The following is a 22,825-nucleotide window of genomic DNA, read 5'->3' on the forward strand; positions in this document are numbered from 1 at the left end:
TAATTTTTAGAAGTGACAAGAAGTGGAAGGCTGATAAGTACTCAGGATTCCCTAGAAGGGTACCATTGATTGTCTTTGGTGCTGGAATGTTTGGAAAAGATGTAGTAAAATTGAAAGGGCAAAGATGTGGTGTTGTCGGTAAACTTTTTGCAACTCTGAAGAAACGTGAAGCTGAAGGTCAATTGATTGTTGTCACAATCGATGAATTCAAAACCTCTAAAACATGCAGCCTCTGTTTCTATGATGATATGCAAATTGTTAATACCCCTGGATTCAAGGGTACCGGCGTTCTTCATTGCAAGCAATGTCTAAAGCTATGGCAGAGAGACATTAACGCCGCTATCAACATGATGACTATATCCCAAGCAGTTTGGTCTGGAGCGGGAAGACCCGACATTTTCAAGCCAGCGAAGAAGAAGAAATAATCGCCGTAATAAACACGGTTTTCCTTGTATTTCAAGGATTTAGATCATTACAGGTGAGGAATAGTACGGTTTTTTTTCTTTTTTTTTTTTTTTGTTTCGCACTGCTAACAAGTTTTTGGAATTTGAATCATTGTTTAAACGGTTTATATTTTGGTCTACAACACAATTGCAACTCATCTAAAATGAAAATATTAATCGTCCAAAAAAAAATGTATTTCATCTAAAATATTAGTTAAAATACTGTAATTGCAAGTCAGTCCCTGTAAATTGAGTTTAGAATCCAACAAGATACAAAAAAAAAAAAAAAATTATTTATTTTTAAAAACGCGTTAAAAATGTTGTAACTGAAACAAAAAACAAGACTCAAATAAGCATTGTTTTAATTCAAGATAGACAACAGCTAGATTTGTCTGAGTAAAAGGTGCTTACAATCTGTGATGAAAAGCGCATTTGCAAAGACATCTCTTACTTTTTGATAGCATTTTGCTTAGAGAAAGAGCTATTTCTCCAATAAAGAAAAATCCAATTACTTTGGCCTGCGTACAGTATTTCTAGCAAACAAAAAAGCCTAGCACTCGTACTTTCAATTATCTTTTGACTGACATTTTCAATGAAACGGGGACCGATTAGAATGGTTGTTTATTATATACAAAAATAACATTTTGAAACGTTTGGAAATCAGAGAAAAACGCAAAAAAAGAAAAAAGTCAAATAGCAAAATGCAGATGATTCGCCAAGTCCCAACTCATTGAATGTAGGTATCATCACCTCTATTCATTTGGCAGTAGAACTACCGAATTGCCACAGATTTAGTTTAGAGTATGGTTTTGATATACTTATTACTAGAGTTTGAAACTACAGAAACAGCTCACAACAGCTACTTTATACGAAACGGTCCATAGTTACTTATTGGTAACAATTGGTGTTTTCGATTAGAGAGCGTTTCTCACTTTATGGTATTTTCTAGCTTGTTGACTGCACAAACATAAAACGACATAAAAAGATTATGGGACCCTGTGTGCGTGCGTGCGTGTGTAGCAGTAACAGAGACGCCAATGGGTATCAACGTTTGACAACAACTCGCGACTAAATTTAGATAAAAAAAGACTTTTGTTTCGGAGCTCTTCCATTGGATGACAAATATCAAGGAAAAGAAACCCAAAAAAACAAGGGGTATTGCAAACGATCGTCTTCAATAGAGACAGAAAGACTTGTCGACACGAATGTAAAGGACGCTTTCACATTCGAAGCAATTGTAGTTATGTTTTTTAAATATGCGTTTATGCAGATGCTTTCGTTATACTTAGATTCACACCTTTTGCATTGGATCTTGTGGTTCGTTTTAAGCTTTTTGGACGGAAATACCCATCCTGCCGCAATCTGAGTTTGTCATGGTTTTTATTTTCGGAGAAGAGCTGCAAGAATCGCGTACGATACATCAACTTTAAACATGTATCAGACAATTCATACGCGCTGATTACTTGTTCTACTGGTATATGGATGTATATCTATATGTTTTATACAAACTAAAATAAAGGTATTGGTCTTCAAACCGTCGATTTTAGAATAAGAAAATAATGCTCTTCTTTCTAGTTCCAATAAATCGGAACCATTGGTACGGCTAGTATACGCTTAAATCATCGTCTTCGTCCCAATAGTAGTCTATATTACTGTCCTTTGTTGCTCACTGTCGATATGTTGGTTTTCACTCGGGAACATTATATGACCATATTCACAACTTTCACGCATTATCTGCTTTGCTTTTTCTGTGGCATTCTCCATCGGCCGTCCTAGGCCCTGGTTTTTTAGTAAATCCTCACGTATTAATCGAAAGCCCACTTCAGGCACCAGTACCTGCTGAAGGAACTCCACTGGTAATTGTTGCGAAACCAAATACTTTGATAGATATCCACTTTTGAGAAACATATCATTTAACGTATTCAAGATAACCCCAGCACCCTTGGGCCCATAATAACCCGGTAACGAAGCCTCGAAACGAGCCATCATACTCATTGTGCTTCTCGCTTTGCTGATACCTTGTTCTTCATATGCACTTTCGGCAATCTCTCTATACTCACTCTTTAGTTCATTTTTGATCACCCTTTCCAACTCGCTCCTGAACTTCATTATACGTCGAGACACTGCATTGAAATCAATCGTTGTTGGAAATCTCTTCTTCACCCCTTCTGGTTTGATCACGAGCTCCTTCTTGTGTAGTTTGCAGAACGCATCTTTTTCTTCATTACTGACAGGCCTCTTTATTACAATATTGAAACATGTAAAGGAAGAAGAGGCCTGATTTTCTTGCCTTTGTTCATAATCCTCATCTTTACGTTTCATCTTTTCTAAAGCTTTTTCCAACGCATCTGTAATTGGTTCCAAAACAGTCATACAGTAAGGACAGATGACTTTTTTCTTATTGTCATCCATTTCTTCTTCTACTTTATTGAGATTCTCCAGTATGGCTTTTGACTTGGCTAATTTTTCCGTTTTGCTCTTTTCATCCAAACTTGTTGACGTTGCACTTTTCATTGATAAAGACTTTTTTTTATCCGGTAGTTTGAACTTCATGTCCTTTTGCTGAAAGTCGTCATCGTCATCGTCATCATCGATGGTCTTTAAGACTCGCGACGTCTTAAACCTCGATCGATCTTGATCGCTCGATTTCGCAGAAAATGGATTAGTACTTCTCTTTACTTTGGTTGGCATTTGAAGTTGATTGTCAGTCTCTGATTGTTTTCTTTTCCTGATGCTTGAAGCCAAGTTTGGAGTATTCTGTATTCGCTCTATCTGATGTTTCTTTGGTAAAATAAGCTCAGATTGAGCACTGGATGTGTCTGCAGAGGTGCTTCTACCGTTGCTCGTGTTGCTGTCTGCTCCAGCATTCCACTTTCTGCTAAGGGATTGGTAAGTTATTCTTGAGTTACGTGGAGTCTGAGAGAACGGCATTTTGAAAGTGTTTTGAACCACTGATTCTGCGGTTTCTTAAGAAAGACTTGTTCCAAATAAACATCTGAAATACGATAAATCGCGTCACCATTGGCGACTCTCTTTTAAAGTTCTCAATTTACGACCTTATTTTTTTTTAGCGTTCCGCTTCGGTATCATTCAGGTACGCTTTTCCCCCCTTTTTTTTCTACGAACCTGCCCCCATTCATGAAGTCTGATACTACTGCTGCTGATCCAAGAGCGTCAATAGAATATAGACCAACAGATGATACCTATATGAACAAACCGGATACAAAGGATGACTTATCCACCGTCTATGACAAGCCAAACGAATATGACGTTGATGAGCATAAACAAACTTTGCCGCAAGAGGTCTTGGACGATTTGATTGTTCGACCACAATTCATTAATGGGAAAAGGCCCGATATCAAAACAAATGATGAAGATGAAGAAAGTGGCCCTCAAAGTCAACAATCCCACCATAGCAAAATACCATTGCTACTGCTAGCACAAAGGCCAGCAACAGCAATCACCGGGGTAACAATACATTCTATGGATGATATCAACCCAAGTACATCCGACGATGATGATAGCAGTCATACCAAGGAAGATAATGCATCGATCAAAGGACCTACAAGCATAGATATCACTGCAGCTTCTACTAAAACGCCCACTGGCCATATTACTAGCAAAATGGCACTGTTACAAATACTAAAAAAGGAACCGATGGAAGAACTGCTCAACTATGACTTACGTAAAGCCTCCTTGACCCGACCTTTTGATCATGACATTTATTTCCATAAATCAAACGTATTGGCTTTCAAAAAATTGCAGCCTCATTCTTATTCTTGGGGCTTTCAAAATATATTATACAGAACATGTCTGGAAAGTAACCACAACCAGCTGGATGATAAATCTATTAAAATAGCAGAAGCAAGACGAAGGGCATTCCAAAAGGAAATCACAATCGAGTGGGGAGATTTTCCTACACCAGCCACATGTAATGCGTCTGCAACTGATTTACATCGAGAAACAAGCGATCCTATCGTTGCTACTGATAGTGCTAGCAACAAGACCAATTCAACATCGACACTGACAAAATCAAGTCAGTTAGAAAACCGTACGAAATCACACCTACACTTCGTCTATGACATGGAATTTGAGGGATATTGTATACGTTGGAAGAGAGTAAGCTTGCTTTCGCATGATTTGATCTGCGAACTTAGACCAAAAGACGAGAATAGTTTATCAAACTCAGATAATGGCCAGTATGGTACGAATCGTACTGGTAAAAAGAAATGGCGATTGATAGCCAAGTTTGATAGCCACCGATTGGGATACCTTGTATTTCTAGGAACTTTGTCCATCAACAAACATGTACTGAAATTGGTTGAAAGGCCAGACCATCTAGAAGCACATATTATGATTACATGTTGTACACTAATAGATCTAATGAGGGAAGTGGTGGAAAAAGCTGTCGGCTTGAATAAAGGCGGTGTAGTTGGTAGCGAGTAATCTCAACTTCAATAAATACCTACAACTACATTGAGATGTACAGCCAGTTATGCTATTTCAGATGGTTCCAAGTTAGGTAATTACTATTAAGGAAGCACATGCCTTCAAATGTCAGATCCTATTTTATTTTATTTTTATTATGGGTTTGTTCATGTATAAGAAAACTTGCATTATGTCGAACTTCACTTCCCCTCCCCCCCCCGACTTTTGGGTGTAATTATTCTATATGTAATTAAAAAGACGTACTTGCTTTGTATGGATACATGGTTCAAAAGGACAGGCGGACATCAGCTGAACCATAGAAGTTTTAAGAATTTCATAAGACTATATTTAAAGTGTGCTGGTACATTCTTACTTTCGTCCCTTGAAAATTTCCAGAGTAACAGTTGTACACGGACATGGTATACATCTGTGTATAGAGATATGATATACAAGTAAGTGAGAGAATTAACATGATAAATTTTTATCTTGGCACCCAACGAACAACTTGTTGTACCTTGTCCTTAGTGCAGAAGCGAAGGTTACATAGTGGCAAGCTAGTATTTTCGTAACAGGACATGCATTATGAACGAGAAACTTTCAAAGGGATCAGCATTAAGAATTCCAAAATTAAAGTCCGGCTCGAATTATTATTCTGAAAGTGTCTGCAACTGTTTCAAAGTGTAGTAGTGCATTGAAGTGATTCCATCCTCTTTCAGCAAGGTATAAATTCATCCAATGGTATGTTCAGCTAGACAAACAGGCATTATCAACGTATCCATCAGTTTCCCTATGAAAAGATGAGGAGGATGGATGGATTCAGACCGCCTAGATGCAAATAGAAAGTGAGAGACTGATTTTGTTCTAATTATACAATTTCCGAATGGAAACGCTCATTTAGCCCAAGCAGGTTGTGGACATTAAGAATTTCCTCGAAATCACCCGCAGAAAGGACGCCACTTGTAAGAGTTTGAACAATACCAGATGATGACGATGAAACCATTGTGAACATATTATTTACGTACCTTTTTTTTTTGTACGTGCAACCCACAGCTGCTCGTGTCAAGAAGAACGGTGACAAATACAAATTCAAGGTTAGATGCTCTCGCTATTTGTACACCCTCGTTGTTAACGATAAGCAAAAGGCTTTGAAGCTTAAGCAATCTCTTCCTCCTGGTAAGTATTACTTTAGCTTCTTATGACTGTGCTTCAACTGTTTTATTGATTTGCTGCTGCTTCCTCAATTTAGCTCTCAGTGTCCAAGAACTTTAAATTGATTCATTGATGTGTTCAGTATTGCCTTGTATTTTTCGTTCACTGCTATTCAGAACTTGTAATAAATGCTGAAAGTGGACTATATGTCAATACATCTATTTCTTCAAGTCAGTGATTACAGTTATCAACTTTTTACAATATGTTTGAGTTTGGGGTGGAGGTTTTTGAATCAAGGCTTCAAAATCAGCCACTGATCTTTGATTCTCCTTTTTCACGCCTGTTTCTTTTTTTAAACTTCTCTGCAATGACAGATTTAAATAAGGCTAATATGGAGAAAGAAGTAAGAGTATTGTGAATTGAGTGTCAACGGTTATAAAGCATCTCTGTTGACTTCTTTCCATCGAAAAGCTACAAGAAATTAGAGTATTAAAAGCAGAATTGTCACATCTAAGGCCAAATACTGTAATCTCATGTCAAAAACACTTTCCTAGGACTGTGCACGAGCTTACACTTAATACATTCTTGTAGAGGTTATATGAACGTCAAGTGCCGTCATCGAATTTATTTTTCCTGGCTAAAGATAACGATGCAGTTAAATCGAAGACCGAGAGTAAGGCTTGAATAGGATTTATTTTGAAGTGTATAAAACATTGACAGCCTTTGGTCTTCTTAGGTTACCTAAAGAATTTAGAGGAGCGGTCAAAGCATTGATGCCGGCTTACATGTGAAAAGCTACCTCTTTGACAGAACAGTTAATATGTATTCCCTTCATTTTCATATTACTCGAAAATTGTCCTCAAAAGAAAAAAAAATAAATTGAAGAGCGATAAATTTATTAATAAAATGGAAAAGGGCAATTTGAAATCTCTGCTTTGTTCTTCAAATTTAAGCTTGTCAAAATGTCACAACTCCCTGATCCTATTGCCTCAGCAAGTGCCTACATTTCAGCTTATATGAGCGGCCATGCGAGTAAATAGCACTTTTTCCTTGAAATATTTTCGACTCTTTTTGACACAAGGATTTCGATTGTTCATTAGACGCTAATCTGGCTTATGTCAAACATTTTGGAAAGAAGCTTGATGCTGTCAGTGCCACATTCAAGAGTCTCAACTCGCAAGGTTTTATTGTCACTTATAAGAATGCGGAAGGCAAGGAGGACGAGGTCTTTATTGAGTATACATCACCTGTAACGAAACGAGAGGACGTCCGTGTAGTACTAGAAGATATGGCTAAGGAAGCAGAAAAAGCGCTTGGCATGGTAGCTTATTGACAAATGCAATAATTCATCACTTAGAAGGTAGCATTCATCATTGACCTGATCTTCACTTTCTTCCAAAATATAGCCTAGTTCACTTGATGGCCCTCCACCTATACAAGCCTTAATGAAAGCTGCTGCGATAGAGAATGCTCAAGAAGCGGAAATTGCCAAAGCAAAAGAAGACAGAGAGGCGGAAGCCTCAGCTGCGATTGCATCTTCTGCAGTTGGAAATTTGTTTGAGAACTCTGTTCCCAAAAGTACCCCTCTCGATGTATTTTATCCTGCTGATAGACATTGGCAGTTGATTATAACAGCCGGAATGGGTGCAACTGCTTTATTGGGCTATGCTTCAGATGACGTTTTACGCCGACTTTTCCCATCATTTGTGCTTTCATTTCGTAATTATATGACACCAGAATTAATTCAATCTATCTTCTTTTGGGCCTCTGTAACACATGTTACAGAAAGTTTTGTCGCTCTTTGCATATGTTTAAAACGTCGCTGGTATAGCCCTTTGAACATACTAAAGTGGACTGGAAGCACTATGCTATATGGTTTTGCTTCTATGCGTAAACTCATTGGACATGGACAGAAGGCCTCTCTGGCCAAAAAGAAAATACAATAAAGGTTTTGCATCTCTTTTCAGATACTAGTAATGCGGTTACTGTTTTTTACACCTTAGCATTTTCGAAGCGAATTGTTCCACAAAGACAAACTATTGCTCAAATGCATTCTTGCCAAAAATCTTATCTGCGCGGACAAGTAGCTACGGTCTGATCAGGCAAAGCTCAGTTAACTATTCCTCAAAATAAACTTGAAGTTTCATAGTAAAAGGCCTGAAAATGTAATTATAATCACATTGTGTATAAAGGTATCTAACGCATTGGATTTGTCGTATGGAACCAGCTTACTACTATCATACAAGATAATAGATATTCGATTACAAACTTGTATCAGTTCACTCAGGACAAGGGCGACAAGGCAGCTTATGTGGCCCTCAAACGGAGCGTCTTACAGAAATATACATGGCAAATTTGTATTGATTTTACCGGGTTTTAACGAAAATGATACCGATCTTTTTTTATGATCATATACAGCCACAAAGTAAAGTAACAATTTGCATCCCCGATAAAATAAATTCAATTTGAAAGTCCCTCTCAAAAACTTTTAATTTTAGATCAAAAACACAGATCTCTTTTGATAAGATAAACAGAAAAAAATCAGATAACTCGACTGTGTTACAATTTACGAAAGCAACAACCCCACATTTGATAGTTGAACAAGATCTATTTCGTTTAACACGAAATAACATTATCCTTTATTCTTCTCTCGTTCTACTTTTTCTTAAGTCTGTCTTTTTTTATTTTTGATTCCTTGGTGCAATGAATGCGGACATCGACGGAAATGAAAATCAATTCAATTATCAAACGATGTCTATAGACCCTGAATCGGTTCGTAAGACAGTCGCCAATAATGGGATAGAAATTGGCGCAAACGATCAATTCTATGGTATCCAGAAAATTGTTCTTATGAAAAAACTGGGCCGTAAATGGGATAAAATTCTTGTCGTTACTGGGTAAATTTTCCAGGAAGAAGAAGAAAACTGTTATCACTGTATATGTGACTCTCCAAAAAATGTTCTTACCTCTCTCCACATGATAGTATTGTTTTGGTTGCATGGGCAAAAAACTGGGAAGGCAATGTAATCTACGCTGCATCGCCATATGTTTACAGTGCATTCAATGCCCTCAATCTTGCGTCTCTGGTCACTGTTATTTTGTACATTATTCAGACTGTGTTATTGCCCATGTATGCAAAGTTCTCTGATATGATCGGTAGAACAGAAGCTATTACAATCGCCATCTTCTTTTATATAATCTCTGGTATAGTTCAAACTGCAGCCCTTAACTTCAATACCATTATCGTAAGTCAGATGCAAGTCGAAAATGTTCATATTTTTTTCTCAATCATAACCTTTCCCTTGATAGGGTGGGCAAGTTTTATATGCATTCGGAAATGGAGGAGTTGCTGTGCTTGGACATGTCCTCATTGCCGGTATGATTTCACTTGAGCAACTTTTCAATGCAGAAAAAGCTCGCCATTTTAAAAACTATATCAAATTTTACTGAAAAACATAGATATCACATCGGCTGCTAATCGCGGTGTTTTCCAGGCTTTTTACGACTTTCCTGCTATAGTGAACATTTTTGTTGCTCCTATTGTTGGTGAAGCTATAGTAACACATAGTACTTGGAGATGGGCTTATGCTATGATACCATTCTGTATCGGTGCAACTGCTGTTCCTCTCTTATGGGGTATGCTTAGACTTGAAAAAGCAGTAAAGAAGTCAGGACAATTGTCAAAGAAAAATAATTCCCAATACCAAAGTATGTCATTCCTACAAAAGGTCACATTCATTGCTTCTGAAATTGATGCTGTAGGTAGTATCTTATTTATTGGTGCTCTTTGTATGATTTTACTACCACTTGTTCTTGGCCCCTCTAATTGGGGCGGCTGGAACTCTCCACCCACTGTTGGTTGCCTGGTTGGTGGTTTTGTATGTGCCCTTGTCTTTGTTGTTTACGAATGGAAGGTTGCCAAGCACGCCGTCATCCCCGTAGGTAATTGGAGTACATCGACACCCATTGCAGGTGTGATGGTCTGCGCTTGCATTAGTACTATTCGTGCTACTAATTGGACTTACTTTCCCATCTACCTTCAAGTCACTCGATATGCCTCTATCTGGGAGTCGAACTATATCAACGATGGTTATCATTGTACATTTTTACTTTCTCAATTAGCTGGAGGTTTCATTATGAAGCGTTATAAAATTTACAGGCCTGTTGTACTTGCTGGCATTTGCTTTTATATTTTCGGTATGGGTCTTATGATTCCTTCACGTTACCCTACCTCTCCCATTGGTTTTGTTATCATTTCTCAGATAATTGCTGGTCTTGGTTCTGGCTTTATTTATGTTCCTTGTTTAGTAGCTTGTCAAAGTTCTGTACCTGCTCGCGGTAAGATTCTTTTAAACTTACAATCGCAACTTCTTAAGAAAACAGTTACAAATTCATTGTAAAATCCTCCGTGCGTTTTAGACCTTGCTATCATCACTGCCTTACAACAGATCGGCGGTACAATTGCTACAAGTATTGGTTCTGCAATTTCAGGTGCTATTTGGAATGCTCTTTTACCTGGTCAACTCGCAGCCCACGTTCGTGGTGAATATGACGCAGCAAGAATTCTTGGTGACATCACTTACATTAATTCCCTTCCTAAAGAACAGCATGATGGTGCCTCTATTGCTTATGGTGAGGTACAAAGAATTCTCTCTATTGTCTCGCTTTGTTTGTCTGTGCTTGCTCTTTGCTTTTTCTTTCGTATGAAAGCCTTCGGCTTGAGTGACCATGATCAACATGAAGATCATTCTGTTGAGGATATCAATGAGGGGGTTTCTGATACGAATGCATTACGAAAGGTAAGACAGCAATTCCTAAACTGTTATATAAAAGCATTTTCTTAGTGCGGAAATTAAGTACAAACATGATTTCCTAATAAACATTTCTCCATATTTATTTGATAGGAGCAACTGTCTCTAACTGATGGCCTTGACTAGTGATGGTAATTGATAATCCTTCTCCTCACCTTTTTTTCCTTCTTTTTGTTTTCACTATACAACCTTACAATGTTAATCCACATATTTTCTATTAAGACATGCTCTTCCTTAAAAAGCTATTTGAACTGATCATCATAAAATATATTAGTAATATTCAGACTCTCCCGCTATTTCTATGTACATTACATTATTTTCCCCCACAACATAAACTATGTCAATTGAAATATATACGACTCAAGGATATAAGCTCTAATTGATAAGTAACGAAAATATCTGTAACCTTTTGAAGAGCACAATCACTACTTCCATGAAGTCATTAATTCCACTGATCAAGGCTCCTCTTATCAGTAGATCTAAGTCTTAGGGTCTTTTAACGTGGTACAGGTACAACAAGCTCCGACAAATATGTATATTAGTAGAAGTTTCTGGTTTATGTGATTCAAGATATTGTTAGCATTCCATTCAAAAGGACACACTCATTTCTTAAGCATGGCAATGCAATAACTCCTACCTTTAGAATGCCTATATGCACAAACAAAAGATTGCTCGAAGAGCTTGAAGTTCTTTCAGCTTTCATTAGCCGAAAGTTAACGTACTATTACAATCAACTTGAGGGAGGAGGGTGAGACAAAGCGAATAATTTAAATAGTACAACCAACGAACTATTACAATCAACATGAGAGAGGGTGAGACAAAACGAATAATTTAATAGTACAAGCATACGATTATGGAAAATAATGTAATGGAATTCATTATAGTACAAAAAGGATTATAGAAAAAAAAAATTAATATGGTTTGATTGACTTGGCTGCTACTGCCCGGAGATCATTCTTCAACCAGAACCAAGACATTGCGGCGTGGACATTGTAAGGAATGTTCCTACCTGCTATCCAAGAGCCTACAGCGATAGAAGGACCAAGCATATCTGTTTGTATGATTGCATCCTTCTGTTGTTTATGAACGTATAATAAACTTTTCAGTTAGCGAATGTTCATTTGTTCAATGAATGCTTCTAAAAAGCTGCTAATTACCTTGCCGAGAACGAGCCTGATATTTGCCGTATTCCTGCTCCTATAAGGTTCTAATGGAGCCCCTTCAATCATTTTTCTGATATTTGTTAGAGCAGCAATGGCTTGCATCCATGCAGAATGACCATTCTTGCAATCAGTATGCTCGCACACATCACCCGCTGCAAATATGTTAGGGAAGCGATCATCTTCGATTTGCATTGTAGGTTTAATTCTGACTAGCCCGGTCTTTTTATTGATGCAGTCTGGCGCTAGTTCAGCTAATAAGGCGTTATTTGGTGTCATACCGATGCACATGATCTATTTAAAATGGTCCCAAGAATTGACATACAGTTAATACATTGGATTTAACGTTTAATGCATATAAATGACCTCATTTAGCAAGAACTTACAGCAAGATCACCATGGATTACTTTTCCGCCGAGTGTGTGCACTTCAACTGGGCCCACTTCTTGGGGATAACCTCCAGGTGGTAGTCTTACACGATCACCCAAAACCTGCTTGATACCTTTCTTCTTAAGAATGTTATAGGTCATCACGTCTACACTAACTTTGAATTTAGGCAAATATCTATTTCTAGAGTGAACCAATGTGACATTCTTCTCAGGATAGAATTCCTTAATTTCAGAAGCGAGTTCTATCGTTGAGTTCAAAGGAAAATTAATTATCTGATTTCCAACGACTATGACAATCCAAATGCAAAACAGCACATACCCAAGCCTACAGCGCCAGCGCCAATAACAATTGGGCTCTCAGCTTCTGCAATCAATTTTTGATGCTGTTTCAATCTTGCAATGCATTCCTCTTTCGATTCCTCTTTGAAGCGTCCAGGTTCAGGAATACGAGTACCAGCAGAATAAACAAGGTAGGCATATTCGACCTTATTTCCAAAACCGGGAACTTCTCGGTCCAGCTCAACGTAATCTTCATGAATAGCAGTGGCACGAGCTTGAATCACTTTACCAATTGTATCATCACCGTCGAAAAGGTTATCATAAGGAACAAATAATTCTTCTTCAAACCCGCCAACGACCGCAGCACGGGGGAAACAGAACACATGATTGAAATGACTCTTTGCTTCAATCAAAATCATTCTGTAGTTTTCGTCATGGTTTTGGCACCAATCTAATGATGCACCAATAGCTATTATAATAAAACAAATTGTAGTATAAAGATATTGGTATCGGTGAGAAGACTGCTTGAAATTTTTGCGTTGCTGTCCCTTGAAGACAACCTCGTCATCATTATCCTAAATACGCTACCTGCACAGGATGCACCAATGAAAACAATATTCTTTTGTTCGTTGATTGTTGCCGTTACCATGTCTGCTAATTAGAGAGATAAGAAAGAGGATAGCAAAATAAAGTGAAATGAGTTAAGATTGATTATTAACAGTGAAATTTATAAAACAATTTAAAGTTATCTGATTTTCAATGATTATGAAAGATAATACAGTCACCCTGTTAAGGGTTATAATCATTCGTTTTTTTCCATCTCATTATTGCTGGAAACCTGTTATCGTTTATGTCCAGCGAACAAATAAAATACCATTGAGATGTTCTTTTTTGAAACCGGACGGCAGCGATCCTCTCAAAACATAACCGTTACTGTAACGCAGTTTGAGAAGTGCCCGTGGCGGAGAAATAAAATCAACGGGGGAATGGGGGAGATTGAGATCTGATAAAATATTTTACCGCAAGGCCGCGCCTATATGTAACATTGCTGTTTTCAGTAAAAAGGTCCTACGTGCTCAATAAAGTTATCGTTTGACATTCAACTGGCCAAAAAGAATCAGATAAATGTCTCACGCAAACCCACAAAAATTACTCAGAATACTACACAATAGATTATCGCCAATATTACCAGTTTACACAAAGTGCTTATTAATTTGAGCCTGGCATTAATCAGATATATTACAAATCATTACAATCAGATACATACTACAAAATAGTTGATGTATAAGTTTCCACTACATTATTCTTAATTTCTCTTGTTTGGGAATCAATGAATTTGTAACTGCTGACATGCTTGACAGCTTTACTCTTATATAGGTATATATACTGTTATTATTCTTCTTGCAACGACAGTAGATACTTGAAGCACATTCAAAACATAAACTACTTATCGCTCATTGTTGTAGATAGCAATCAGCTTGCTGTAGACGGCTTAACCGTTTTTGTAACTTGGATACCCATTCTCGAGCTGGCTGCTCTGTTGCTGTTGCTGTTTTGCCTTTTGGCATTCCATTTCATTGTTCAAGCATAAAAACAGCATTTCTAGTTGAAAACTTTCACAATAAAACAAAAAATAGAAAGAGTACGCAAAATAAATGATAGAGATCAATGTTTTCAAACCAAATCCTGCCTTTGGATAGTATGGGAAGTTTGTGTTTAATATCGAACGTTGATAATAATCAAACTTTTGCTTTCTTTACATCATTCAACAAATCTATGGAAGCAAGGTAAAAATTACATTTACCCAGTTTATTTTACAGTTAATAGTAAGCCATAGTTTCAAGGATCTATGAAACTCTTTACCGATGTCGAAAACAATATCGTTCAATTGAAGCCTTTATGAGAACAACCGTTATCAAAATCAATGTTCTCGAACGGCATAAGTTTAAATTGAATATGGTTTTTGTTTGTAAGTGCGGCACTTCTTGTGGGACGAGTTTCAAATCCTTGGTTAACACAGTTACCAATGATGATACCCCTTTTAGCCGAAAGGTCGGTAACATTGATCCCCACTTAATGGGCATTTGAATCTTTTATAAACTAACAGAAGGGTGTATGACGTTCATTTTATAATAGATGACTGTTTCTAAAGTTACCATCACAACCCTGGAAAGAGTTGGAAAGAGCTTCGAATAAAAAACGTGTTCACGAAACTGCAAGGTCACTTCTGATGCTGACCTAAACCTGGTTCGCTTGTACTACATCAATCACTTCCCAAACTGTCATCAGACATTGATCGTGATTTACTCCAGCTTTGCAGCGGCAGGCAATCCATTCACTCTCAGATCAGAGTTTCTTGATCTGTGCGTGTACGTACAAAAGATCATTTAAACGAGATAGAGAGGGATGATGGCTCTATGCATAAACGTTGATTTCAACCCTTTCATTTCTCTAAACATTTTGCGTGTGCAATATGGTTTTACAATACTTTAGCATATACCTTTTATAACAAAGCCGCAATACATGAATAGAGAGATATCCGTTACATGAGCTTTCTCAGCAATTATAAATCAGCTAAAGATGGAAAAAAAAATAAAAAAAAACATTCAAATCGGTTCGACTCACCCCCTAAATCCCTTTCGAATATTTAAGTTGAAATTCATCAGCATAAATAATAGACACTTTCATACATATTTTTCTTCTTCTATCCGCTTTTTTTTTGGCGATATACCATCTCTCTTTCTCTTTGCATATTTCTGTACGAACGTTCAAAATCAGCACTGATTTTCTCTTTTTTTACAACACTTTACACTGTCCATTAGTAATCTTACAATTTGGTAGAAAATCGAAGTTCCGAATAAACGAACCCAAAAGCAACCGAAAAAAAGCAAGCCATTCCCGATTAGAGTAGAGATACATTAGAGTAGAAGCAAAACGACAAAGATGAAGTTTACATTTTCCAGAGAGGCGAGGATATACTTTATGCTCGTTATCACAACTGCATTTTTCTTCGTTGAAATTGTTATCGGTTACTATGTCAGTTCGTTAGCATTGGTAAGTATCACTATTAAGTATTCTGTATGAGAAGACTACATTAAGCGTTCCCGCTCTCCAAGTAGATAGCAGACTCGTTTCACATGTTAAACGATTTAATCAGCATGTGTATCGCTCTATGGGCCATCAAAGTAATGCAAGATAACGATAAGACACAATTGATGAAAAAAACATTGCCTTAACGATGAAATTGTTCTTTCACAGGTAGCTAAAAAGACACAATATAATCCCAAATATTCATATGGTTGGCAAAGAGCAGAGATTCTGGGCGCTCTTGTTAATGGCGTCTTCCTATTAGCCTTATGCTTTACTATTTTGATTGATTCAATTGAAAGATTCATATCTCCCGAGGATGTTCATAATCCAAAACTGGTGTTGATTACAGGTTGTGCTGGTTTAGGCGCCAATCTTTTAGGCTTAGTCTTATTCCATGGTAAACAATAATGCAACATTTAGAATTCAACGGAAAACCATATAATTGACGTCGAATACTAAGAGCATTGTTTGTTTGCATATGCATGTTTATCTAAATAGAGCACGGACATGGTGGACATAGCCACGGGCATAGCCATGGTCAGAGCAAACATGAGCATAGGAGCCAACCTTACAAAACGAACGATGTCGAATCACTACATACAGGTCATTATGAAGACAAACTTGAAGATGATACTCAGCCAAGCGGCGGTGGGCATCTAAATATGAAAGGTGTAAGTGAGAAAAAGTAGTAAAGCAAAAGTGATCTCTATTGATTAAATGCACGCTTTTTATAGATATTTTTGCATGTTATGGGTGATGCTTTGGGAAATGTGGCTGTCATTGCATCCGCCTTGTTTATTTGGTTGACAGACTTCAGTTGGAGGTTTTATGCTGATCCACTTGTCAGGTACTGGTTAAAAATCTTCTTCTTTATCTGCAGGCTCAAAGACATTGCTAACTTTGGATTTTATTATCCTCCTTATTAGTACTTTGATTACCTGTGTCATCTTCATGTCAGCCCTTCCCTTGGGTAAGAATTAATCCTTGTGTTTGAGTTCTGCTCATTTTTTTCATCAATTTTCTCACATTACGTAGTTAAGCAAACGTCTGTCATTTTGCTACAAGGAGTACCGCAGAGCGTACACCTGGGTGAGGTTTATGAAGCTTTGCAGAAGGTAGAAATTTGAATTTATGCAATAGTGTGTAGTAACGATAAGGTTAATAATTTATGCTTATCCTTTTTTTTTTCCAAGTTGGAGGGAATAATCTCAATACATGAGCTGCATATTTGGCAGTTGAATGATATAAAACTTATCGCAACCTTACATGTGCTATTAAGCTCTCGACAGGAATACATGAAATTAGGCTTTAAAATACGTTCAGTTTTTCATACTTATGGCATCCATTCCGTTACTATTCAACCTGAATTTGTGGAAGATACAGCTCTTCAAGTTACGCCTTATGTCGACGAAAAGTGCAACTATACTGCAGAAAACAAAGCAGATACCACACAACAGAATAACATTTACGATGGTTTACGATCGTCCACAATGATTGCAGCCAGTAACAGTCAAATGAAATCTTCAGCTACTTCTTCCATTTCTTCTTCTTCTGCGCCCACTAACGACGGCAATTTAACGAATCAACAAGCTGCACCCTCCTCCCTTGAGGTAAGCGCAACAAGTGGGGCATGCATGTTGTAGCTGCATTAAAAAAAGATGCAAAAGGAAAACTCACCCTGATTTTTTGCACAGGATTTGAACCATAACAATTCAAGCGTATGTCTCTTACGCTGTACTGAAGAATCTTGCCAATCAAATGCCTGCTGTCCCCCTGATCACCTTCAGCAATTACAGAATTCACTCTCACAGCATTAGCCATCAATTATAAAAGATAATAGAAGACATGTTATTTAGACCCTGATATCTACAATTTTTTCACACATACATATATAATGAAGCCCTTTTTGTTTTTTATCCCGGTATGGGCTTCTCCTCCCCACCCCCTTATTTTACCCTCCCCCACATCTAATCTACATGATACCTCCATATATAAACCCTGTGACAACAACAATATTTGCTACGCTGACAAAAACAAAACAAAAAAAAATAAAAATACTTGACAAGCAATATTTTTAGACGGTTTCTTTGGTAACTAATGATGATAGTTTAACAGAAGGGAAAGAGTGTTTTGAAATAAATAGTAAATAACAATATCAAGCATTTTGTTACTATTGCTGAAACTAGCCTTCAGTTGCGAACGAGATTATTTTGATAAAATTGCCATAGTCACAACTGAGACCCCGACCATCTGTGCTGGTAGCATGTTGAATTAAAGAGAAAGGCAAAACTTCGTACGCGTCAACATCATCTTCATTCTCTGTATCGTCCTGTTCTGGTATATTGTTGATATTGAACGCATTGGCATTCGAAGGCTGATAAGATGATAATGAGGTATAATTAGAATTAAAATTACAATCGCTGCTTGGAGGGTTTTTTCGCAAACAGGTTGCTGTTGTCGCAGACTTTTGAAAACGGCTGTCTGCTGTCTTTTTTGTCGATGCCACTTTTTTAATTCCAAAAAATTTCAATAAGAATTGCTCCCATAAGCAGCTCTTATTCCGCTTTTTTAATAAATCTTCTCTCATGCGTTCTTCTTCTTCTTGCTGCATTTGTTGTTGTAACGGATAGTAATAGTTTTCATCCTTCTCAAGGTCATATGAAATAACAGGTATAAGTGCAGTATCTTCTGTTGTTAGAGAAGGAGGCTCATAGTACTGTAGTGATGTGAACCATACTTCCCAAAAGCTCTCTTCGCTGGCATAATGGTGCTGCTGCTTGACAGTACGGCGTAGACCAGCTAACACCATATTATCGCAAAATACAAGACCTCGCCCACCGAGCTGAGACAATTTTCCTAGAAATAATGGTTGCAACAACTGCCCTTTGCATTGTGATTGTTGACAGGCGACAGATGAGGAGGCCGCCATATCTTCTTTTGCCAGCCTTTGACGTAATGTAGTGCCAACCGAGCTCTTCTTCCTTCTACAGACGTTACTATTGTCATTCTTTGCTGCTGTTGCTGCCTGTTTCAAAGCTGAATGTCGATAATAGTTCTTCTTGGCACAGAAGCCACATCCATTTTCTGTTGCCGTTGTATTTATCAGTCTCCAGACATGCACTGATTCATCTAAGGAGCAAGATGCCACAAAGAAACCCAAGGACAGCGTCGTTTTGCATTGAGGACATGTATCATTTTCAAAACCGGGTACACGAATAGGCGTCACCACAACTTGACTAATAGCATCCTGGTGATCGAATATAACAGTTCCATTGCAATGCTCATTCTGTCCAAGTTGTAGCTGTCTCTGCTGTTGTAAACTCTGTTGAGAGGAACCTTGTTGATCAAACGATAACAACAAGGACGAAGAAATGTGGCCCTCGTAACCATAGCGGCTATATTTGTTCATGGAGGGCTCGGAATCATTCATTGCAACTGTGCTGAATTTTAGTAGAGGGCCGCCGACTTCTGCATCTCTTTCCTTCTTCTTGATATAACCGCCTCTTGACAAAGTATTCACTAGTGCACCCGAGATGTAGTCGTAAACCCTGACAGCACCATCAATAGAGCCAAGGACAAGAATTCCACTTCCATCCTGAAGTTGATCTGCCGCAACAGAAGTAACACAATGAGGAATCGTGATACTGTATAGATTTTGCCATCGTGTAACAGTCGATTTTTCCGTCGAGACATCCCGCCTCTTCCAACATTTAACCAAACCTTCTTTACTGGATGCTGTCCAAACAAGCTGTTCCTGCCCCTGATAGCTATCATTGCTATTTGAATTGGGTAAAGTATATACATGACTGATATTTTGAATATGCCCTGTGTCTTCTATACAGTCGATTAGCTGGCCTGTTTTTGCATTCCATTCTTGCAAAGAATTATCTTTATGGACAGATATGAATGTTTGATGATCCAAAAACTTGACATGTAATACACGACTGTGTTGTTGCTGTCGCTGATGCCGTTTTTTTGTCATGAGCTCATGTTTCAGTTGAAGTGTGATCGTGTCCCAAACACAAACGGCACCGTTCTCAAACCCTGCAACTACAAATTTATTATCCAAAGAGAGTTGAGCACATCGTGGATGAGGGAGACAGCGCTGTACTCGACCATCATCCGGGGTTGCTGCTGTAGCAGTCGCTTTTGTTCTTATCGAATTACCATTGCTGTTGAAGCAGTCCTTCCGCGGTTGCTGAGCATCAGCAAACCAAAGTTCTCTCTCATCGTCTTCTTCGCGACATCTTTGACCGTTCAGCTTGTTCAGCCTAGCGAGCCACTGACCGGTGGCAACATCCCATAAAACCAATTTGTTGTCCTGACCCACAGACACAAGAAACCGATCAGTGCTGTGTATCATGTTAAGATCTGCCACATGCATTCCAAGGAGCGTTTTAATCTTGACTTGATGAATATTATCCAGATTCTGTCGTTTGTTGAATTGTGATTGCAATGAAATCGCGCCCAAATGAATACTACTGCCGTTATGACTATTCCCACTGTTGCTTTGAGTACTGTTTTTATCCAAAGAGCTGCTACTACTACCCGTACCGCTTCCAACGACACCAATAAAGTGATGACTATTGTTCCCCATGCTATTCATCCGGTTAAGTTTGATGAGGAATCTGGGAAGAAATGTATAAGATAAAAGTTTGGAGATACGCAAAAGCAAGGCATGTAAAAGAGGTGATAGTAATCGTTCACGAACTGGCGGAATCATCCATAAAAGAATGCCAATGAGCTTGATGTAAAGGATAAGTATTGGTATATTGCCGGTATTGTCAACTATACAGCGAATGAGTAATAGAGGATGTAATGAATCTAAGAAAGTATAGCAGTAAGGCTGTTGCTCATCAAAACCGTGCTGCTGTGAATCATGTTGATATCGCATACTGTACAGAACGTTGGAAAACCTATCTGAATAGTAAGTGCTGATTTTTTTCATAGACTCCTGAGCTTCTTGCTCACTCATGTCGTTGGAGAACGTTGTAGCAACAATATGGGGCGGGCAAACTTGTAGGGTTGTTGGACTGTAATTAGGATTCAAAGTTGACCAAAAATCTCTTGAAATGGCGTTATATTGCTTTCGTATAGCAAGAGACCTCAAGGACTTGAAAGTAATCGATTCTGAAGCGACTGCACTCGATGGTGCATGAAAATGTAATATCAGTAAAATAGCACAAAGCTATAAAAAACCAGTAAAGTAAAATAGGATTAGTGCCCTGCCGGTAATTCTTTTTTATCCTCAGAGTGACAAGGATTCATTCTAGTATTTCTTGCACTTACCAATAAGGCATTGAAAGCTCTTCTCGATTTGTTCTTTAGTCGTTCATGATATTGTTGTGCGTAAAAATAAGATAACGTCTCCTCACTCTCATAATGAACAGGTTCATTTTCATGTTCATGATTAGCTAAATCTGCCAGTTCTGCTCGTCGGATATCGATCGATAAAATGGCAATATACAATGTCAAGCATAATATATATCCCAAAACCAATGCAGTGCTGGTGAACAAACAGAATGATTTAATATAAGCGCTATTCTGCTTCATCGTACTTCCAATAGCAAGTATCAGTAATTCACCGAGTAATGTTGTTGTCATCTGAACGCCTACTTGCTGCAATCCCTTTCCAACCCTATTGTTGATGCGAATATCTTTCTTTTCTCTAGCCACTACAGCTTGTGTGATCAGTAACATATGCTCCACCGTAGTCGATATGCACACAGTCAACATTAAAAAGCATGCATCTTCAAAGTTGGCTGATGTTGAATGTTGTAGTAGTGCAAAAGTCAGTGTATAGCACGAACCAGATAGAAATAACGCAGCTACACCCAGTCCTGAATGCGATTTGAGCAATTTGGATTTTGTGAACTTCTTCCGAACAAAAATGAAGAGAGTAACTCCAAAGGTCAATAGAATGATCGTACTAGCTCGGTTTAACGAGAAAGCAGGAAGAACTTTCAACTATTGTGAAAAGACCCAAGGAATGTCAGAAAAAAAGAATAAGTTACACAGCTTGATTTTTGCAAAAAAAAAAAAAAGTTAAAAGAATGAGATCCAACCTTATATTGAACTAAGTATGGTTTTATCGTTGCATCTGTTGCTATGGATGCCAGTGGTACGATCTGTGCGTTTTCTGATGGGTGAATCATTATTGCTTTAAAGGCTCGATTCCAAATTTGATTCCAAATGTCTAGGGTATGTTCAGTATTTTTCAATATGAACGTCAAAATGATCGAGTTGGCTGAAGTAAATTGTTGTGATGATTCATCCAATGTGACATTTCCCATAAATGTCGCTGGATGTAATGGTAGATTAGTTATCTTTGACGTTTTAAGCATATGACTATTGATGGTATTTGAAATATTCTTATCATTTTGTAATTCTTGTTCATCGTAGTTCCATAAGGAAAATGGCGAATGTACAATACATTGTCGTTGTGGTGTTAATGCACAAACTGACTTCAATTGATTAGAGATCGTGATAGATTTGTAAAGGGATAGTGATGCTGTTAATAAGTTTTTGAATGCCTGTTGCTGCTGTTCGACGTTAAGCAAATGGGTCGTACCGTCCCCAGGGAATGGTAGGATGATTTGCTCTGCTATGTAATTAATAAGCGGTGGTTTGTCTCCTGCGTTCAATGTTGGATTATCTACTGCCAAATAATTCAAGTGATGTGTTGCTTGCCATAGATGTCCGTCTATATAGTTTTTTACAGTATGCTGACTAGGTGACGGATCGAATACAATGGGATATGATATATGAAGTATGAAGAATAAATAACTGAATAGAATAAGAAAAGGATGTGAAGCAATTCTGCTGCCCAAGGTATAGAAGACCTTTTTTGAGATAAAATAGCGAATTTTGGATAGTGTTAATAGATAGGGCAACATGCTGATTTAGTATGAGCGCAAATGACAGTAAGCGTGAATGTTACTGCTGCCAAGGTGGATTCAATAATAAATTAATAGTACAGTAACGATATTAGAACTGTGTTTTATATACAAGATGAGAATAAATAAAAATGAGGGGATAGAGTTGTATAAAATCTAACAAGCATAATCCTGAAAACT

At 37.8% G+C, this 22,825-nt stretch overlaps 9 protein-coding genes across 9 annotated transcripts; 6 read left to right on the top strand and 3 right to left on the bottom strand.

The window, feature by feature from the left end:
• Positions 1 to 48: 48 nt before the first annotated feature.
• Positions 49 to 356, top strand: BDF20DRAFT_890180 (uncharacterized protein; the record flags this gene model as incomplete). Its single annotated transcript, XM_053082182.1, has 1 exon — positions 49 to 356. A coding segment is annotated over exon 1 (226 nt), but the record flags the coding sequence as incomplete, so codon positions are not given.
• A 1,731-nt stretch (positions 357 to 2,087) lies between these two features.
• On the bottom strand, positions 2,088 to 3,134 carry BDF20DRAFT_826339 (RTC4-like domain-containing protein; the record flags this gene model as incomplete). Its single annotated transcript, XM_053078066.1, has 1 exon — positions 2,088 to 3,134. One exon carries the CDS (start codon positions 3,132 to 3,134, stop codon positions 2,088 to 2,090), a length of 1,047 nt encoding a protein of 348 aa, XP_052932941.1.
• Positions 3,135 to 3,552: 418 nt separating this feature from the next.
• BDF20DRAFT_890187 (uncharacterized protein) lies at positions 3,553 to 5,408 on the top strand (the record flags this gene model as incomplete). Its single annotated transcript, XM_053082183.1, has 4 exons — positions 3,553 to 4,823; positions 4,913 to 5,180; positions 5,245 to 5,298; positions 5,386 to 5,408. Coding segments are annotated over exons 1-2 (1,295 nt in total), but the record flags the coding sequence as incomplete, so codon positions are not given.
• Positions 5,409 to 5,577: 169 nt separating this feature from the next.
• BDF20DRAFT_890190 (60S ribosomal protein L38) lies at positions 5,578 to 6,336 on the top strand. Its single transcript, XM_053082184.1, has 4 exons — positions 5,578 to 5,609; positions 5,770 to 5,830; positions 5,922 to 6,044; positions 6,118 to 6,336. Exons 1-4 carry the CDS (start codon positions 5,607 to 5,609, stop codon positions 6,138 to 6,140), a joined length of 210 nt encoding a protein of 69 aa, XP_052932943.1. The 5' UTR covers positions 5,578 to 5,606; the 3' UTR covers positions 6,141 to 6,336.
• Positions 6,337 to 6,982: 646 nt separating this feature from the next.
• Positions 6,983 to 7,966, top strand: BDF20DRAFT_916094 (uncharacterized protein; the record flags this gene model as incomplete). Its single annotated transcript, XM_053084406.1, has 3 exons — positions 6,983 to 7,052; positions 7,121 to 7,341; positions 7,427 to 7,966. 3 exons carry the CDS (start codon positions 6,983 to 6,985, stop codon positions 7,964 to 7,966), a joined length of 831 nt encoding a protein of 276 aa, XP_052932944.1.
• A 383-nt stretch (positions 7,967 to 8,349) lies between these two features.
• On the top strand, positions 8,350 to 11,191 carry BDF20DRAFT_114631 (major facilitator superfamily domain-containing protein). The gene is made up of 7 exons (XM_053074714.1): positions 8,350 to 8,445; positions 8,519 to 8,917; positions 9,004 to 9,265; positions 9,330 to 9,396; positions 9,480 to 10,358; positions 10,440 to 10,819; positions 10,925 to 11,191. Exons 2-7 carry the CDS (start codon positions 8,724 to 8,726, stop codon positions 10,955 to 10,957), a joined length of 1,815 nt encoding a protein of 604 aa, XP_052932945.1. The 5' UTR covers positions 8,350 to 8,445; positions 8,519 to 8,723; the 3' UTR covers positions 10,958 to 11,191.
• A 551-nt stretch (positions 11,192 to 11,742) lies between these two features.
• BDF20DRAFT_838639 (uncharacterized protein) lies at positions 11,743 to 13,308 on the bottom strand (the record flags this gene model as incomplete). Its single annotated transcript, XM_053079187.1, has 5 exons — positions 11,743 to 11,904; positions 11,989 to 12,285; positions 12,378 to 12,622; positions 12,700 to 13,128; positions 13,248 to 13,308. 5 exons carry the CDS (start codon positions 13,306 to 13,308, stop codon positions 11,743 to 11,745), a joined length of 1,194 nt encoding a protein of 397 aa, XP_052932946.1.
• Positions 13,309 to 15,273: 1,965 nt separating this feature from the next.
• Positions 15,274 to 17,695, top strand: BDF20DRAFT_114774 (cation efflux family-domain-containing protein). The gene is made up of 9 exons (XM_053074715.1): positions 15,274 to 15,713; positions 15,779 to 15,844; positions 15,918 to 16,146; positions 16,248 to 16,420; positions 16,484 to 16,596; positions 16,676 to 16,719; positions 16,785 to 16,864; positions 16,943 to 17,359; positions 17,444 to 17,695. Exons 1-9 carry the CDS (start codon positions 15,603 to 15,605, stop codon positions 17,564 to 17,566), a joined length of 1,356 nt encoding a protein of 451 aa, XP_052932947.1. The 5' UTR covers positions 15,274 to 15,602; the 3' UTR covers positions 17,567 to 17,695.
• Positions 17,696 to 17,931: 236 nt separating this feature from the next.
• BDF20DRAFT_838641 (uncharacterized protein) lies at positions 17,932 to 22,645 on the bottom strand (the record flags this gene model as incomplete). The annotated part of the gene is made up of 3 exons (XM_053079188.1): positions 17,932 to 20,937; positions 21,039 to 21,716; positions 21,815 to 22,645. The coding sequence occupies 3 exons, from the start codon at positions 22,643 to 22,645 to the stop codon at positions 17,932 to 17,934; spliced, it is 4,515 nt and encodes a 1,504-aa protein (XP_052932948.1).
• Positions 22,646 to 22,825: the final 180 nt, after the last annotated feature.

This window comes from Mycotypha africana (genome assembly GCF_025528875.1).
Source record: "Mycotypha africana strain NRRL 2978 chromosome Unknown BDF20scaffold_10, whole genome shotgun sequence".
Lineage (NCBI taxonomy): Eukaryota > Fungi > Mucoromycota > Mucoromycetes > Mucorales > Mycotyphaceae > Mycotypha > Mycotypha africana.